Here is a 20,531-nt window from a genome sequence, read left to right as displayed (position 1 = left end):
ATTCTTTTAAATACAAAGACTTTTTAACTCTTTTAGCAACCTGTTCAGAAGGGATGTATGGAAAAGGTTCCAGGCTGCTGGAAACACAATGATTTGGTCAGCACTTAAAGATACCCGTCCTTCTAAGTCGGATCTAGCTATCATCTGGCTAGATATATCAAGTGCTTACCCTTCAATTCCCCATCGACTTATCTTTTTTGCCCTGAAGCGCCATGGTGTCCCTCCACAGTGGATTTCTTTTATCGAAATTATTACATTGGCGTCTACAGCAAATCATTCTCTACGCTTGCACCAAGTAATTGGCATATACATTCGCAGGGAGTTTTTGCGGGCTGTACACTATCCATTATCCTTTTTTTAGCAGGCATCAATAATATTCTTGAGTATGCATTACTGGCTTCCGCTCCTAGGTTTATCGCATCAAGCAAAGTGTCACTCAGTGGCCAAATAAAGGTCTTGGCGGCTCGTTCTTCCACCTATCTGATAGACTCAAGATTATTCTAAATAAGCAGTTTGTACCTTCCGTAGGTAATTGTCAAAAATGCATAATTTAAACAATCCTCGTCGCACATACCTAATCACCTACAGTCAAGCCGATGTGGCCAAATTCCTTACCCCGGAATCATTTGGATCCGCCTGCGCGAAAGCGTTTCAAATTGGGAAGAGCATTTTGATTGTCGATTACTATGTCTGTTGCAACGAAATGCACGAAGAGGACGGTTGTCATTACCATGCGAGCGTAAAACTAAAAGCACCGCAACGATGGAAACCTACAAAGGAAATCATAGAGAACAAATATGGCTCGGTCATACATTTTCAGGATAGTCACAACTACTATCTCGCAGCTTACAGATATATCACCAAAGAAGACACAGACGTGCACCATATCGCAGAACACCCACCGCTGGACATGGTGGGACCAACAAAAAACCAAGAAATGTATCGACGCCAACAAAAAAAGAAGCAACAATGAAGACGTTTCTTCTTTTTCTTTTTCTTCTTTTTCTTCGCAGAGAGACGATAATTCGAATGCAAATAAAGCAAAGCAAAAAAGAATAACCCCTCGATGTCTTGAGAAACAACAACGTACATTCGTGCGTCTTTGTAGTTGCAGTACGACATCTACTGGAACATGGTAGAGGCAAGCACAGAAACATCCTTCTTAGTGGACCAGCTGACACTGGGAAAACGTTCCTGCTGGAGCCATTAAAGAAGTTGTTTTTTCGTACGAAATGTAATCCTTCGTCAACAAAATTTGCATGGCTTGGTGCCAATGAAGCCGATATAATTCTCTTGAACGATTTTTGATGGCGAACAGAACAAATTCAGTGGCATGACCTAATCCTATTTACCTGCACCAATGAATATGTACAGTAAGGAAGTGACTGTGTCATCAGACGTTCCAATTTTCAGTACAAGTATTGGTGAAATTGTTTACCAAAATAGATCCAACGAGGCCCAAATCTAATTACTGGCCAGAAAGTGCAGTAAACATTAACATTCTTATTTCGGAATATGTTTTCAAACATGGAATGCATTTAGAGAAATAATGCCTGGAAGCTTACTAAATAATTTCTTTTGTCATTGTCGCATATATCTAACAAAAATGGTAGAGTAAGTTGATCTTTCTATATAATGACCTTGATATATGATCTCCGTCAAATCCTTTTTAACTTGTGAAAGTTATCCTCAATCTTACCAACCACAAACACACCTATGACGGTGGACGTTAGCTACTCCTGCTGGGTATCCAGTGCAATATTAATATAATGACCTGAAACAGTTGCATTGCTATCTACTGATTTGTTTTTTTAATCATCTTGTTGTTGTTGTTTTTTTTAAAAAAAACAGGTTGCACATAAAGGTTAAACATGACAAAACCTTCGTTCAGAATTGGTTAATCAATGGCAAAAAAATACAAAAAACAAAAAAACAACAGATAAAGCTATAAAATTTAAATAAAAAACTTCTTTTTATGCTTAATTATTTAGAATGGTAAGATACATCACAATTTCTTTTCTCAGTCTTCAAAGAGTGGAATTACTGGATGTTTGAACATAGTTCTTGCCAGATGCAAAATCCATTTGAATGTCCATCATGTGAAGCTTTCCAGCATAGCTGCCATATTGATGGAAACATTAAATTATATCGATTTAAATTCTCAGGAAGGTACGTTCCTTAAAATGCTATATTGGCACTTGTCATTTAATAAAAATTCCATTGGAAATATCTTTAAAACTTCTATGTAAATATATTTAGGCTCAAGCGCTCAACGTATTACAATGGAACATTTTTCAAGACAAATAGTGAAGTTGATCAATAATTCCAACAAGTATATGGTACCGAAAGATGTATGATAAAGGTAAGGCACGTTTCGCCATGTTTAATTTTATTTATTTTCTGAATATACACAACCCAATAGCTTAGTTGTAAAACAAATGTTTTTTTTTACTATTTTGGTCTCAGAAAGTAGCTTAAAATGGAAAAATTAACATTTCTAGGTTGAAGTGGATAAAAGGTGTGGTGGAATATGGTCTGCAGCAAGCAACTCAAAACGAACTCTGTAGAAGAAACTGGAATTGTGCTCAGTACATGTCGACACAGGATTGGCAAAAAGTTTTAAATATATTTCAAGGAAAGCTCTTTGGCTATCCAATGTACTTATTAAAGAATTACAATTCATTGCAGTATTGTTTCACTGATGTCATGTGCAAATTTTGGAAGTTTGTTACATCTCGTGAACACGCTATTGCTTCAAAAGTGACTCCAGCTTGCATCGGACTGTCAGGTTCAAATAACTTTTTAAATTTTGTAAGAAGAATATTACCAAAATTACCTTATACAAACTAATAGTCTAAGTCGTGAAATTCTCTCAGTTGTTGTATAAATATAAATAGACTTTAATATATTTGTAGGTGCTCTAGGGTGGAGAGTGTATAAAGGGAGCTAAAAAGTCAACTGGTGAAGACACTAAGCAAATTTTTAATATTTTGTCAAATTGTGGAAACACAACAAAATCCCAAACTCCTGAACGTAGGTTTCATTTTATTAAGTGAATATATTTAATTCACAATACGTTTGACCAGAAGATGTTTGTTATATTTGAAGATCGGGAGGAAACAATCACAGAAATGACAATGGCGTGGAACAAAAGAAAAATTTCAACGTGGACTCATGACCTTAAAAAGCGGTACCTGAAGGTGATAATCTTGATGTTATATATATTTATCATGCCTCATTTGTGTTGTCATTTATAATTGAAAATGTTTACTATTTTGCTTTTATTTTAATTTTTTAGACTGAAACAGAAATAGCAACAATGTGAAATAATCTACAAAATACTCTAAAACCTCTAAAAATTACTTATAATCCAAAACAAATTGAACAATGGAAAGTTGACATCCAAACTAGCGTTGCAGGTTACACATTTTTTTAGAAACCGTCCTTACAGTTTGTTTCATTTACCAAGTGTTCCATGAATGAACAAATGTATTTTTTTACAAACAATATCCTAAAAAAGTGCTTCTGTTATTTTTTTATGGGCGTAAAACCTCATTATAACCACAAACTATCACACACGGAGAAATATCCGGTGTTATATAATGAACTAAAAGATAATGCTTGCACAATTGATTTCCCAACATCAGCACGAGCATTATATACATAGAATTGTGAAACAGTTGTTTACCTTCAAACCCATCTTGCATAACACGCAAAATCATTTCTCCTGCTTAAGTGCGATTTCCTTTTTCTCCAAAAAATTCAGCCGAAAACCCAGGTGTTGCAAGTGTGTCCAACATCATATTTCGTTCCCTTTTTTTAGCATAAATTACAAAGCTGTCCCAGTAATGCTTTTCTTTCATGCCAATCATCAAAGAAGTTTCTGTCAGCATACAAAATTCTTGTTCTAACTACAGAACAAGACAAACTGGTAAAGGAGCACACTAAGTTAGACCCGTTCTTAAACAATACGTACTTAAAACAAAGAATTTAAAGCCAACTGATAACCGTAATAAACTTGATATACTTACTTTGGAATGAAAAATATCTCTCTGTGCATAGACTTGTTTGGCCTGAATGAATGCGCTCTTGCAGCGTCTTTTTGCGTATATCAAATATATTTCCACAAGGACAAACTCTTTTTCTGTTGCCACTTTTTTCCCCGCAATGTACACATATCTACAGAATAAAAGTTATATGACACCACACATTTAAACAAAAAACAAGAACTAAGTATAAATTGCAAAAAATACATTATTGGTAGCAATCGAAACATACCTTTAAACGATTATCACTTAAATTAGTTTCCCTTAATTATTTTTGGTGGCTCTTGGTTAGCTTGATGACTGAAAACTAAAAATTACTTTATTGTTTTATATTTATGCTTGCCAAAAGATGTTTTCCTCAAATAATTATTTTTTAATTAAGTTTTGTTTTAGATACTTTAACTGAAGGAATAAAAGTAATATATTTACTAATGACTGATGTAAACGAAAAGGAAAAATCAATTCTATACAAAAATATAGCAATTGGTAATTTGGCTTTTATTATTCAAAAAAGTATAAATTTATCACTGACTTTGTGCTTTTTGAAAGAAAATGTAAACAGAATTGTATAAAAAATAGATTTAGTTTATTTTTCAATTTCCATTTGTCGGGAACATCAAAGATCATATTAGGCAGTAAGTTTGTGCACAAAAGGGCATCCTAATCATTTTACATGATTCAAATAAACATTGCCTTTGCAATAGTCTAGTACCAGTATTTCAACTATTTAATTTCGGTTATTAGTTTCAGCTTACCACTACATATTAGCCATATTAGCTAGCTACCTACAAAACAAGACAGTTATGGTTGTTCAAATGGTACAAAATTCAATAAGGTTCATATTCAAGGAACATTCATTCATATGCAAGGAATTTTATTCATATTCAAGGAACATTTATTATATGTAAGGAATTATGGTTCATATTCAAGAATTATCATGCATATTCAAGGAACGTTTGTTCATATGCAAAATTTAAATTTATTCATCTGTAAAACAAATATGGTGTCTCAAATCTGGTCTGTTAATTTTATTCATTGGTCAATACAATGTACCAACAAATTTCATTACAAGCAGAAAAAAATCGCAAATTTTCGCATTATAACTTTTTTGTGTGCATATTTTTGCGACTCAAACTTTCGCGTCTACTTCATTCCAGGACACAAAAAAATTATTTTTTTTTGAAAAAACTCTTGCTAGATCGAAATCGGATGATGTAAGATAAGCCTTGGAACAATAAGTGTGTTTGCATTTTGTTGGCTAATATTATTCTGAGTTATAAGGTATCCGTGGTGGAAAGTGTTCGTTTTACTAGTTGTGGTTATATAGAATCATTCAGGTATAGTTTAAAATTTTATTCCTCACACATGACGTCATAAACTGTATATAGATTTCAACGGGGTAATCATATTCTGGAGTTTTCAACTGGAAGGTCATCTGAAACCAATTTATATGTAGTATAATCCATCAGTGCTAAATTACAGGTTACGAAAATTCCTTGTCTTTTTCGATGGAAGGATAGAATAAAACTAACATCATATTTTCCGATCTATCTAACTTTTTTTACATACGTCCATGATCTACACGTTTTGTTAAGAAACTTCACAACATTAATTTTTGCGAGTAAGCAATGTAGTATGGGCGAATTAGGCTTAAAAACGGTGTTACCCGGAATTAATTCCAGTTTTAAAGCATATTTTGTATCACTGAAAAATAATTTTATATAGATTAACAATATCTTATGCCTCCATACACAGGTGCTGAGCAATTTTTTTATTCTTGGTTGACTTAAAGGGGGTATACCTTTAACCATCGATTATAAAGGCGGGAAAATTTACTTCATTTTCAGAGAAAACTTTCTAATAAATAAACCTTGCCATTTAAAATAATCTTGCCATTTAATACATGTCATTGTAGATGTAAGGGAATTATTACATGATAAGCATCTTTCCTCTTTGTATCCTTCTTTACAAACATGGCTGCAAAGAATCTACTAAAGGCAAAATCTCATTCCTTAATAATTTTCGCACCATACAAATTTACTTAAATATTAGATGCAAATGATGTGTGAAAAACATTTGGCATGCAAAAATATTTTTTCAATGCAGTTTTGTAGAATTTTAATAGTTTGTCACTCTAAACGAAGTGTAGAACACGTTATTTAACACAAATAATATCACTCAGGACGCTAACACAATAAAAGAACTATTTTGATGGATATAAAAGTACATTCGTAACTATTAGTGCTAATGAATATAAAAGCACCAAGCGAAACTAAAAACGTGATAATATGCATTAACCTATAGCCTATAGGAATATAAAACAACCTTTGTCATAAAACTAATTGAACAAGACTCGTAATAGCTTTTAAGGCAAAAATATGTGCAACTATTATATATGTACAAGGCAACTCTCAAAATAACACAAAAGGAGCACTGAAAATCTGATACCAAAAAAACGGTGTTGGTCAAAAGACCGTCGGTCGAAAAATGAAAAATCAAAACAACATAATGGTAACAAAATAACAAGGTATATGGAATAAGAGCAAATTAGCACTTAAACATTAGTTTGAAGCGATGTTTAAAAATACCACTGCAGCAGTGATTATTTCTCTTATTGTGAACACAGTAAAAAAACATGAAAAAACTAGGAATTAATAATCAATTTTTAGAATTGAGTTTTGAATAATCGCTACAACATTCGAAATAACTCAGCCTAGACAGAAGCAAATTTTCTGAAAAAACAAAATAAGTTTTGGGTCTAAAATTGTACTAAAAATAAGTTTGCATTATTTTTAAAGTTTTTTTTACTGCTTTATTTTCATAAAATATTCAGAATAAAAACTCTTATTTTGAGCACAGAAATGCCTGATAAAAATACAGGCCAACTCTTTAAAATTATACACTACTGACAGCTTTACCACTAGGTGTGATATTGAGTTAAAACTTGTGTTAAATTCTTCTTGTGATGTGTAGACCGTGGGGATTGTTAGACAAAATAAACAGATACAAAAAATCCCTCATCTTCTTCATATTTAACATTAATCGGACGCATTGGAACAAACCGACACTCGGTACAATACATTAATAATCGTTCTAACTGCTCCTGGTTATTAGTTCTTACGAATGTTCTGAAAAAAGTATCAATAACTGGATGATTTTGTTTTGAATCTTCCTGAATCTGTATGATATCCAAGACAGTATCAACTGTTATTAATTCTGGATGGTAGACAAATAAAGGCTCAAACAAACCACTATTATTTTCTATTAAGTTTAAAACACAAAGCATACATAAACCCTTCCGCAGCTGGTCAAGAGCTACAGTACGTTTTGCCATTACGTCATGAAAAATGATTCCTTGCATAATAACATCTCTAGTGTTCATCTGAAAAAATGTTAATGTTTTGAAAAGACTAAATTCGAAATTTTGGAACTAAATACCAGACTAAAATTATCTATAAAATTGTCCAAAAAAAATTTGCACAATTTGTTACACGAAATGTATGCGGAAATTATTATATATAAAATTGTGCTGAAATATTGTGTGTGAACTGGATAGCCACAAGGTCTGGCAGATTGAAATTAATTTAATCAATCATCTCATAAGACAATAGGATTGCATTTGTGTCTTTGTGGACTTGTGTCATGCCACATTCAGAATACAATTATTGGGAATCATCTTCTGCAAATATCTCTGACATAGTGTCTGCAGTGACATCTGAATTAAAAATTTTAAATAGAAAAAAAAAAGATTAAGTTAGAAAGACCATGACACAGTTCATACATAGTTATACAAGCAATCACAAAAAACGTGTTATTATGTGTGATTATATACGTGTATGTTTCACATGGTTCATCTATATTTGTCATCAAAACTTCAAAATATGGATTAAATTAGGTATATGCAGAAATAAATAAATTTGTAAAAAAATTATTTTACCTTGAAAAACATATGATGGAATCAAAATAAAATGTCTTATATACGCGTAGCTTTCTGGAAAGAAAATTATAATCAAAAGTTATGGCAGGGGGGTTGAATGAGCCGCCAAAGGCCCAGTATTTAATATCTTATTATCGTAGAGATCTCTTCTAAAAGAACTATCCGAAAAGTGCGACAAATAAATATAAAAACTTTGATCGCTTGATAGATCACATGCACGACGTATTTTGTTTAACTAGCTATTTTTGTCTGAGTTCTTTCTTTTTAACATTCGGGATTCTGTGAAAACTGACTTTTTTTCACTTCTCCGATGATTGATATATCGAAAAGCAGAGCTTCAAACGAGAAAGATTTAAACGTAAATTACATACAAAAAGCGAATTAAATGTAAGCTGTAGGTCTTAACGTTGTCTGCTCTCGCTTAAGATGTGATGTCATTATTAATAATCGGGTCCAGGCCTAAATAAAATCGCGCCTGTCTGTTTTTTTTATGACAAAAAAATTGAATATGCGAAGGCTAGTACAACAATTTTAAATGAGGAAAACAACTGAAAGTTTTTTTTTGATTTCTTATGCTTTTCTGAGTACGTATAAAACAAAAAAGAAAAAAGTGATTCTTACTGGAGTTCCCCTTTAACTTTATATTTCATTTAATGTTTTTTCAAAATTGCCCATGCCCAATGTCTGTTATCTACCTTTAAGTTGAATCATGATATTACGTATCTAATTTATGCCTTTTATGTAATTGACGCCGCAAGGTTTTTGACTAAGACTGATGTGTGATGTTTTCTGACTCGTAATATCAACTTTTAGATGTTTTTGTTATTATTCCACATACAATGTCTCTTGTTTTTCTTGTTTAGTTATTGTAAATATTATTGAAATATATGCATTTCCTGAATTTATTGAACATTTTATTTTTATTTCTTTACGGTATTTTGATTTCCGTCGCCGCTATGCGGGGTGGAATCTTTAAAATCGCCTGATGGGAGATAGAGAGAAAAAGAGACAGCACAAAGCCCGGGCGGTGTTAAGTTTTTGTCCAGGCTAAACGTTCGGAAAATTCCATTTTTGCGAAAGCCAACGAAGATGCTTTATTTTAATCTCTGTCAATTAAATGACCAATCTGAACAGAGAGTGTACTCTTCGTGTGGCTAGAACATTCCGTGCGCGGCCATGTCTAAAAGTGCTTACATTTTGTTGATCGTCCCTTGCTGGTCTTTTTGGTTTGGTCGTAGTAGCTTTATTGATGGGGAGCTAAGCACTTTTTTTTAAATTTATTTTATCAGGTAAGAATTATTTTATATATAGCTAAGTGAGAAAGGTGTGCTAGCTAGCTAGCTATCTCAATTTTTTGTGCTGACTTGATCTCATTTTGATTGGTGCTGACATACCCTTTCATGAAATTACTTACTTGCTAGCTAGCTATGGAGCTAGCTACACAAAATAGTGCTTTGATTAGAGTGCCTTTTTTTCTTAAAGAGCAAGCAACAAAAAACCTTTATCCTGTCTTGCGTAGGTCTTTCATGACTGGACACTCAAATCCTGTTCTTATGGGAAAAAAGGGGCGCTAAAAATAACTTCCAAATGACACTTTGTAGGACTACTTCAATTGGATAAAAAGATAGATATATTCGCACAGGATTTTTTTATATTTTTTGCAGAAGATTCGTTGAAACGTGACAAAAGTTTATTGTTGCTTGCACTGAGCAGTCGGTGAACTGATAATTAACCTGTAACAATATATAGTTAGTCGATGCAGGATAATTAGATGCTACGCCTAGTATAATCAGCTGTTAAAAGCTTCTTTGTTTTCTTTACAGCTAACTGCGTCTTTTCCATGTTTTTTATTGAAATTAGAATAGTTTTGTTGTTTAATAATATAGACGACATATGTACTGCTAGCTACAGTAAAATTATATATTTTTTGCAAAATCGTTTCTTGTTCTTTTTCTTGGTTTGAAAATCTAAGTAAAAAGGTATATATCGTATAAGTAGCTGTATAAGCGGCTAATTTTACTGTGCGCACCGTATATATAATTATTCTACATAGATAAATAGAATGTCTGTATATTTTATATGGCTAGCCTTGCAAATCCTGTCTATTATTTCCAGGAAAGCTCATAGCTTAGATAGGGAGTCCTAGTCCGGGGATATGGTAGCATAATATTGAATTACCGCCAAGGGGAATCGAACCCCATTCTCCCGCACAAAGTTCCAGAGTTATAACCACCAAGCTATGGCGCCATTGAAAACGGCTAACTATTCTGTTACTGGCTAATTATCAGTTCTCCTTGTGCCTAATTTGCTTGAAAATCCTTTTTAAGATTAACCCAAAGTATCACAAAATATTTTTCTAAGATTTCTTAGAAATGACTTGATTCTCACGAAATATACCTGTGCATCACATCGCATGGATTTGTATCTTTGTATTAAATTCCCCTTTTAAATCAAAGAGGCAAAGAAAGGTAAAAAAAGATACAATATTTAAACAACCTGGTTTAGATGCAGTTTATGGTTAAATTGTATTCATGTTTCTTATTTTGAAAACGTACTTTCTTTTTCAGATCAGCTGTTATCAAACCATGCACCATCACCATTTTCAAAAAATTTTTAACAAGAGAGTAAATTTTGAAGGCCTAAATACTGAAATGCTAATATGTATTTATTGCTGAATTAATAAACAATGAACTACTTCATCATTCAAATTGAGCTCGTTCAGAAGTTATTATTTTCGAATCGTCAAGTTTTTACATAGCAAGATTTGTATTCTGGAATTTCCAGAATTTTCCTGAGCACTTTTAAAAATATCCAGTTAAAGTTTTAACTGTTATTTTAGAATACTTCATATAGCTATCTAAATTTTTATTTTTTATTTATTGAGTTGTATTTTAACATTGCAGGTTAGTTAAAAAAATAGTTAAGAATCGTGATACTCAATGATTTGTTTACCCCATAATTCTTCTTTTTCAAGGTCTACTTTAAATTTCAAAATCTTTTAGGCTAATGACGGAAATCTTAAAGCCGCGGAGCTTGTTGTTGTATTTTGTGAAACAGTGCAATTTTGCAAAACACCAGGGGTTAATTTTGTTGCACCTGAACCAACAACTATGAAGCTTATTGAACAAAGAATCGTATTCTTTGATTGATATGTTCAGAAACTTTTACGAACCACTGATTTTGACATCATCAATTTTTTAATTCCAGAAACTTTGCTGGTTGTATCAGTAGTAGTTGTTGGGTAACCGTCAATGGATACAAAGCTGGCAACACGGATTATTTTGTTTTCGTATCCATTCTTTTTTATCGGGTCTAGTGTTAACATCTCAGCCACATTGTAATGTGCTTCTTTGTGATTGAAATCAGCTTTTCATAAAATATCTAACCGTGTCTTTTCGTTGATTTTTATGTCTTGCAAGTTATTATTTTTAAAATTGGCTTTAGGTTTTACATTACTCAGCTTGATCGGAGATTTTTTTTTCTTTTTGCATTTTGGAAAGCTGTATGCAGATCCCATTTATATGACACAGCTTTATGATTTGTGAATTTGGTTTGCAGCTCGCAGTTAAAATATTCAACTTCTTGACACTTTTTTTGGACTGGTGGCATGTACGTAAGCTGAAGCCTCATCTAGACAAAAAATAATTAGGAAATTTTTCACACTGTTCAGTGTTAAGTTAAATTGTGTGGTTCAGTATTATTAACTGAGAGAAACCCAGTTCTTGAATTCACCATGTCCCGTTATGCACAAGCTATTTCCTAATCTATTGCGTGCAAATACCTTCATCAGAATGGAGTCGGTTAAAATGTTTTGCCCCATCGCATCAGCGAAAACTTCTGGACACACTAACCCTACTAACTTTTTAATAAGTAGATCAATTCTTTTCTTTGGAAAGAGTAGACAAGCCACGCAAACATGCAAATTATCACGTCAAGCAAAGCAATCACGTGGAGAGTTCAAATAAAGTAATAAAAAATCAGGTAACTAGCTAGCTGTGTTAATTTTTTTGGACTGCTCTAGTTTGTTTCTTCTATTTCTCCATGAAATCGCTGCTAACTAAAGCTAGGTACAATGTTTTTGTTGTTTATTATTTTGTTATTGCAATGTTTTTGTTCTAGCCAACATTCACATTGCCCACTTACATTGCAATTTACAAACTTTTTTGACGCAGGTGCTTTTTAAACTTATGACATCAACAACTGTCCAACGTCAAAAATTTTGCTTGCCAATAAACGTAGTAAGGGCGTAATTGAGGAAGGTGACATACTTAATAGAAGCACTGGTAGCACAGGATTTTTATCTTGCCCTGAACTACCACGTCAATTAACAGTAGAGCATATAAGCGTCAATTTTCTTTTCACTGACAATGTTTTCGAATTTCTGCACACAGGTTCAAATTGCCTACCCCACTTAATTGATAATTTAATGCTTAATTCCCCTCACATTGGGAAAATTTTTATTTGTGAAGGCTATTGTTTTTCAATTTTAAATTGCAACGTTTTGTTAACATTGTTGATTCACACAGCCGTAGTCATACTGATGTGCCTATACGATACGATGGTACTGCTGTCATTCTAAAATTCAGTAACTATCCTTCAGTCGCATCTTATATCAGGCATACCTACTTAGGTTTAAATAAGACTATTGTAACATATGAAGTTCAGTATATCAACATCACAAATGATATTTCTGGAGAAAGCAAAAGAGTTGTGCTTATAAATCATAAATCAAGTAAACATAAAGAAATTAGTAAGTAACCTAGCACGTCCAGAAAAAGGAAGTATCGTGAAACTCACAAAAGTTGTTGCATAGAAAAAAGATCGAAAGTATTTTTGGGACACTGGTTTGTGTGATATGTAACCGTTCCTTGTATGAAAGATCAGTTCAGAAATTTAAATTTGAGCATTTTCCAAAAGTAGTTGATCTACTCAATACCCATGTATATAGTACTGAGGGTCAACTTTATATCTGCTTCACATGCTCATCCAAAGTGAAAAAAAAATCTGATTCCTTGTCAAGCTGTTCATAATAAACTGACTTTAGATGACCCCCCGACTGTCTTAAAAGTCTTAATCGGCTCGAAAAAGTCCTTATTTCAAAACGATTGTTATTTAAGAAGATAGTAATTATGCCGAAAGGTCAAATGCCAAAAATTCATGGAGCAATATGTGATGTGCCAATTAATATTAATGAATTTTCTACCAATATTTTACCAAGGTCTGCAGGTTCTAATGGAATCATTTTTAAAAATAAATAAACGTCTACAGTTTATATGTATATTTTCAAGCTGTTTCACCTGCAAAAGTCCAAGAAGCTTTGTATTATTTGAAACTTAACAACAGGCTTTATAGTGATATTAGTATACAAGTGGATCAAATTCCTCTTGAGCTGCTCTGTTTAAATTTCGAGGAAGAAATGGATGTTGAACTTGAAGTGGATACAAATGTTGAACAACAGGCACAACCAAACCCTTTAGATCAGTTCAGACAACCTGACTCCGAAAGTTTTACTCTTCCATTAATTAAAGCAGAACAAGGAACAAAATGTTTCACAACCAACAGAACCTACTAAAAATGAAGAAGAAGAAGATATAGATCCAGAAGTTCTTTTTGGTCATCAGCCACCATCTTCTATCCTTTTACAAGGAATCTTCCTTTCAGATGATCAAATAGGCACTATGATAAAATCCCCTAATGTTGCACAACACGAAATTTTTGATTATGTTTTTTTATGGGCTCGCAACAAAGATAAGTTTAAATTAGCTAAAAGTAATCTTAAGGTTGATCCTATCAGGCTATTCATAACAGGAGGTGCTGGTTGAGGAAAATCACATCTGGTTAAAACAATTTATCATGCTTGGACTAAAACTCTTAGTATCACATCTTGCACGCCAGATAAAGTTAAAGTACTACTTATATCTCCAATAGGAGTAGCGGCTATTAATATACAAGGAATTACTGTGAATTCAGCTCTTGCTATTCCACCAATTAATAGCAACAATTTGCCAAAACTTAGCTGTGAGAAGAAGTGTTTATTACGATCTCAGTATGCATAATTGCAGACTGTCATAATTGACGAAGTTTCAATAATTTCCAACTTCATTGCCTATTGCAAATACACCAGCGGCTCTGTGAAATATTTGGTTGTAGCTCTCATGTTAAATTTGCTAATCTTAGTGTCATTGTTGTTGGAGATCTTCTTCAGTTGCCACCAATTAGGCAAAATCAAAGGCAAAGTTGTATGTGGTGAACTAACACAATGCATGCGTCAGCAAGATGATAATGATTTCATTGATTTGCTGAATTCTGTCAGAGTAGGAAAACTTAATGCTGATAATATCAATTTACTTAATACTCGTAAAGTTGTGGAGGAAAATCTGAAGTTGTGGTTTTTATAGTTGCAGAAAATGTTTTATAGGGTGCCCTTAACATTAAGAAAATGAATGCATTGCCTTATCCATCAGTTACAGTCTATGCTATTGATAAGACCTAATGTTCCTAAATCGAAAATAAACAAAGCGTTTAAATTGTTCTGTTTCTGAAGCTGGTGTACTCTCTAGACTTTAGAACTGAAGAAAGGAGTGCGAATAATAACTAGCAATATTGATTTGAATGATCGTCTTATTAATGGTCAAATGGGTGCAGTGTTTGATTTCAAATATGTGAACAATAAAGTGAATATCATTTATGTTAAATTGGATGACAATAGTGCAGGCTTAAATCGTATGCAAAAATGTAATTATGCCATGCAACATCATGTTGTACCTATATTTAAAATTGAAAGTCATATATCAATTGGTAATAATTCATCAACAATTCAACGCACTCAGTTTCCACTTGCCTTATCGTATGCCTATACAGTGCATAAAGTACAAGGACTTACTTTATCTAATGCAGTTTTCTCATTTGAACTGGCACGTCAAAAGTCCTTTAACAAAGGGCAAGTTTATGTTGGCCTTATTCGTGTTCGTACACTGAATAACTTGTTTATTCTTGGTAAAGTGCGCTCTTCAGCAATCAAAATTGACCATGATACAATTCATGAATATAGTATGAAGACATGAAGCAGATTTTTTTTAAAATTTGCAATGTTGAATTAGCCAAACCAAAAATAAAAATAAGTGTTCTTAATTGTCGATCTTTAAGAAAGCACACAACTGATATAATTAATTTTCAAGAATTAATGTCTTGTGATTTAATTTGTGCCGTTGAGACTGAGTCGATGCCTAATGACACTGCTCATGACGTTTGTGATTTTTTTCAGGAGCACAAAATGTTGTTCCACAATGTAGAGGTTAAGTTTTGCAGCATAGCAATGATACACCATAATTCGTTTTCAGTACAAACAATTTTTCAACTAAATGGGATCCAAGTGAGCAGTGTGCATGTCCCTTGTTTAAATCAGTCCATGAATAAAAAGAATTCTGAACCTTTGCAAGCGTTTATTGACATTATTTCTTATCTTATTAATGCATATTTGCCAGGTTTAATTATTGGAGATTTTAATATTAATCTACTATCAAATAGGAAACAAAATTTTATTGATTTTATGAGAAATAAAGCTTCAATTAGTTCAATTAGTTTCTCAATCCCCACATACCCTTGGATCGTTGCTCGATCATGCTTAAATTTCTCAAAGTTTTAATGCTATGATGTGTGTCAGTTACAAAATTCTGCCCATATCTTTCAGTGACCATGATGCAATTATTATTTTCATAGAAAACTGAATTTTGAATCATGATGAGCAAGCCAAACACATAAAAATGTGAGTAACTTTTTTGTGTTCATTGGCCCCTTAACTACTCCATTGACAGACTAAATGCAGTTACCCTAAATATTGTAACCACTTTCACTGCTTGTATTTCAAATTTTGATAAAGTTTGTGGTCCAAAAAAATCTTGGAATTGATCTTTCTTACAATTCTACAATGTTGCGAACTAATTTTTGCAACAATTAAAAAAAAGTTAGGGAAAGTGACTTAATTTTATCCAGACCGAAATTTCACTCAATTATTTTTTCCGTCTAGTACTTTTACCTAACTTTTTATACCCGACTAAGAATTTTTGTACTTTTCTCGCAGTTGTTTTTGCATGAAAAATATACCTAGATAATTACAAAAATTGAATTAATTCCCTTGTGGGATTATCTACAGAAATATTAAAAATTAGTCAGGGAAAAGTGACTTATTTGAAAAATTGTGTGAGGGAAAAGTGCTTTATTTTTCAAAAATAACTTAGTTTAAAATTTTTCCTTTTTCCCCCAATAAGTTATTTACTAGATATAGCATTGTTTTTTAGAACACAGTATTTCTGGTCATATATCACGTCTATCTCCCATCAAGACATCAAAGCGTAACTCCAATTATTTCGACATGGAGTTGCACACGTCATCAGGCGATACAAAACGAGTTGTTTGCTTTAACAAGCAAAGATATGAGGTATTTAAAAAAATAAATGATAGTGAAACTGAAGGTTGTGATTATAAAAAAACAGCGTTTACAAAATGATGATATTTTAATAACAGACTTCTCAAAAATCAACACTTTACCATTGACACCTGCTATTCCTGCTAAAATAACTGTAACCGGCATTTCAAATGCATTATCCGAATAAGCAAAGTATGACCGCTTACACATAGAAGCTGTTATAACTCATCGGATGTTATGGAACATGAACGTGACGGAAGGAAGGTAAAAGTTCGAACTGGTATACTTCATGACAATACTGGAATTGGTCAAATTTCTATATTTGAGGATTTGACAGACAAGGTACAAGAAAATCATTCTTAATGTTTCACAAACCTTACCATTGATGTGTACAAGCGTCAACGTGTTCTGAAAACAACTGACATAACATCTATAAGTAATATAGAAGATTTGTCCGTAGATGTAAAAGAACACAACGTTGACTTGCATATAAAATCCTTTACTGGTAGGTTCACATGTATTAACTTTGCTGGTATGGACATCTATTATCTTTGTCCCAAATGTAACATTAATGTTAAAGTTGAAGAAACGGTTGCTATCTATGAAAATGTATGTCAGTCACACCCATAGATCAGTGCCTCAGCAATTCAAGAGCATCGTATACCATTATGGATAACGAATCAAGAGAAAAATACGATTTGACTGTCCATCATAACCTGCTCCAAAAAGTTATAGAAATACCATTAGATCAGAAATTAAAATTTCTAAAGCAGCTTTTGTCATTGACATTCTGTATAACAATCAACACTTTGGAGCAAGAAGTAACAGCAATATCAACTGACAAAGAATAAACATTTTTTAGTCGTGTAATGAACTGATAATCTTTTTTGCCTTTCTTCAGCAATTTTGTTGGTTTTTTGTTTTTTTTGTTTTATGATTAGTTTTTTGTTTTATAGTTTGTTTTTTTTCCTTTTCCTGCGCCGATAAGAAATAGTGGTCAAGCTGGTCTTGTCTACTGTAAACTTGTTTTAACCAACACAGTATCTTAAATTTTGTTCTGGGGTAGTTGAGATATTTGGATCCTATATTTGTATATTTTCGAGTAGCTGTATATAACATTTTTGTTGCTATTGAATTCTTTTTCATATTCATACCACAAAACCTTGTATAAAATGGCCTTACTCTGAGCTTCGGTTAAAGATCATTCTGGCAAGAAATTCTTTTAAGCAGATTTCAATATAAAAATCTTTGCCTTGATACATAAGTATCTCACCAACATCTTTTTTATACTGATTCATAGCCAGGAGACCCAGCATAATTCTGGGTCCAGAAACTGACCGCGATTTTTCATTGGGCAATTCTATTAGTCTTTACTCACGTATCGGGAAAAGCCCTTTTTGTCCCGAATATTCGGGCGAGTTTCACTCACTCTAACAAACATTAAATCTAAAGTTTTTACAGGAGAAAAATGTGGCCAGGCTAACTTACAGATAAATTAAAATAGCCTCCAAGGCGATTAGCCACATTGTTTAATTTAAATTCGGTGACATGCTTAAGCATCCATGGGTTATCTTTAACAGCTATGCTACATATGTCTTCAGTCATGAACTGATCCGGGACATACTTGAGCATACAGGGTTCTGCTCCAACAGCTATGCTACACATGTCCTGGGTCTTGAACTGATCCGGAACATGCTCAAGCATGCACGGTTCTACTCCAACAGCTATACTACACATGTCCTGAGTCTTGAACTGGTCTGGGACATACTCCAGCACTGATGGTTCTAGTTCAACAGCTTTTACACATATTTCTTCAGTCTTGAACTGATCTAGGACATACTCGAGCCTACAAGGTTCCTCTATATTGGCTCTAATGCACATGTCCTCAGGCGTAAGATGATTTGGGTCATACATGGACGTTAAGGGGGTCTCTTCAACGGCTTTGGTACGCATGTCCACGGTCTTGAACTGCTTCGGGACATAATGGAGCATCCAGGGGTCATTATCAACATCTTTGCTATAAATTTTGCTCATTGCATTTATAAAACAACTCATTTCTCTTTATTATAAGTAGACCAGCCCCGAACAAGCGGTTGTAGATTGAGTAGGGAATTTTTTCTCTCTACTCAACTTTAGCATGATACTGTAGGATGCCGCTGCGGGTAATTTATGATAATTCATGCTGAGCTACGCGCTCTGCTTTGCCTGTCAGCAGTTTTTAGGGAATTTTTCTTTTCAGAAATTGTGTATAATATATTTTCATTTTCAGGAGCGTCTAAAAGCTAAAACACTCGGTAAGTTTAAACGATCTGTTAAAATGTATCATAAAAACTTTGGACATGTTAAACTTTTGCTAAGTTTTTTCAATTAAAATTTACAGAATGATTAATGAGCTATTGTTTAAACTAAAGATTTGAGCATATTTTTTCGGTTTCTAATCAAAACCAGTGCTAATTTAACAAAACTTATACATTTTATCTTAACGTGTACACAGGTGTATTACCTGCAACTAAACATCCGTTTAAACTTGCCGTGTATTTTAGCCTTAAGGAGTATCTGCGCAGATACTCTGAAGCGAAGGTTGATACTCTGAAGCCAGGGTTGATCGTTAGATATTAAGTATCTGCGCAGATATTCAAATATATAACGACCGTTAAAATCGTAACTCTACTTTGAGTGACTCCCTACTTCTTCTCAAAAGGCCCGAGATTGGAGAAAATGACCATGCTGACGTCAGCAACAATTAGCAATTTTAAGAGTTGGGGATCTAACCAAATAACTTAAGCTCTTAAGTCAGCTGTAAACATTGACAAGTTTAAATGGCGTAGACCTTGTATAGAAATTACCTACATGATTATTTGGAGGTACGAAATTTGTCTTTTCTCAATGTATTTTATGGATAGCTTTTTCACCCATCCTTTCCAAAGAAGCTTTTTGTCTGTGATATCTTTCCGCATGAGAGAAGTTCCTTTGTAAATAGGTGTTTGCAGAATGTGTATTGTAAAGAAACATAACGTTTGTGAAAGTAACATATACACAGAAAAACTTGGTGTATTGTTGTAAGAGATAGAGTTCATGTTTATATATTATATATTATTTATGACAAACGTTACATCCGAAACATTTGTATGTTTATCCTTTAATACGCATAAGACAGATTTTGCTGTGTTGAAAAACCTTCAATGGAAATCCTTGCAATAAGGGAGATTGTTCTTTTGTTCATTTTTTAAATTTGTTAATTTAATTAATTTATTAGTTTTCTAACATTTTTGTAAAAAATATAAGCAGGTGCGTTCTGTCCTAAAGAGAAGTAAACGTAAAAATTTGGAAAGGTGAGCGTTTTTAATTGTAATTTTTTAATTGTTTATTAATTTATCTTTTTTTCTCTTAGATATTAATTTTCAATTAAATGTAAAGGTAATTTTATTTAACATTGTTTGAATTTATGTATAAAATATTGTAAACATTGACAGAAGTTGTTAGAAGCTCAACCCTGACCTTTATTACTTCATTGGCAGAATTGTTTTGTGAAGTTCTCATATGATGTTTGCTTTAATCTGGATTTTTTTAACCTATTTTGATATTCAGTCTGCAGGCGCTTCCGGTAAGTATACCTGCACAATGGTATTTATTGACGTATTTTTAATCATTTTTCTTGAAATTCTTAGTACGTCTGTAATGTCCTGGTTATGAACTTTCATTAACCTTCTTTTCATTGAACTTTAATCCCAAATAGTTGAACTTCTGTTCTATTTTAAAACTGACAATTTTAACTGTTTTTAACATTTTAATTTTTTTTAATATTTTAACAACAAAAGTAATAATTATTTTTTATTGTTAAAAGGAAGTCAGCTGTTGGTGAGCCTAAAATTCAATTTCCTTTAGCTCGAGTGACTTTATGTGATTTGTTTAACTAGTTACCACATTATTAGTAAGGATGAAGTTTTACGGTTTATTTATATTTTATATCGATTCATTTTTAAAACTTTTAAATATGTTATTACTTACGACTTTGACATATTTGGATTCTCCGTCATATCAAACACTTTTAGCGTTTATCACAGCAGTTTTTGTATTGTTGAAATATCGATCATAGATCGTGAATTTTTCATTTCGTAAACAC

The 20,531-nt window shown here is 32.8% G+C and overlaps 2 protein-coding genes across 2 annotated transcripts in view; one reads left to right on the top strand and one right to left on the bottom strand.

Annotated features, from left to right (window-relative positions):
* Window positions 1-2,637: 2,637 nt before the first annotated feature.
* LOC130642310 (uncharacterized) lies at window positions 2,638-19,485 on the bottom strand. The gene is made up of 4 exons (XM_057449399.1): window positions 19,321-19,485; window positions 19,259-19,285; window positions 4,032-4,179; window positions 2,638-3,907 (listed from the first exon to the last, which is right to left on the bottom strand). The coding sequence occupies exons 1-4, from the start codon at window positions 19,483-19,485 to the stop codon at window positions 3,732-3,734; spliced, it is 516 nt and encodes a 171-aa protein (XP_057305382.1). The 3' UTR covers window positions 2,638-3,731.
* A 263-nt stretch (window positions 19,486-19,748) lies between these two features.
* Window positions 19,749-20,531, top strand: part of LOC130641736 (uncharacterized) — a 29,941-nt gene continuing 29,158 nt past the window's right edge. Inside the window, exon 1 of the mRNA XM_057448676.1 lies at window positions 19,749-20,012. Within this exon, the coding sequence (XP_057304659.1) occupies window positions 19,949-20,012 (64 nt within the window). The 5' untranslated portion in view covers window positions 19,749-19,948. The remainder of the gene's footprint in view (window positions 20,013-20,531) is intronic.

Source organism: Hydractinia symbiolongicarpus, chromosome 4 (assembly GCF_029227915.1).
Source record: "Hydractinia symbiolongicarpus strain clone_291-10 chromosome 4, HSymV2.1, whole genome shotgun sequence".
In the NCBI taxonomy this organism is placed as follows: Eukaryota; Metazoa; Cnidaria; class Hydrozoa; order Anthoathecata; family Hydractiniidae; genus Hydractinia; species Hydractinia symbiolongicarpus.
The sequence above is the reverse complement of the archived record's forward strand: the minus strand, read 5'-3'. Positions and strand labels throughout refer to the sequence as shown.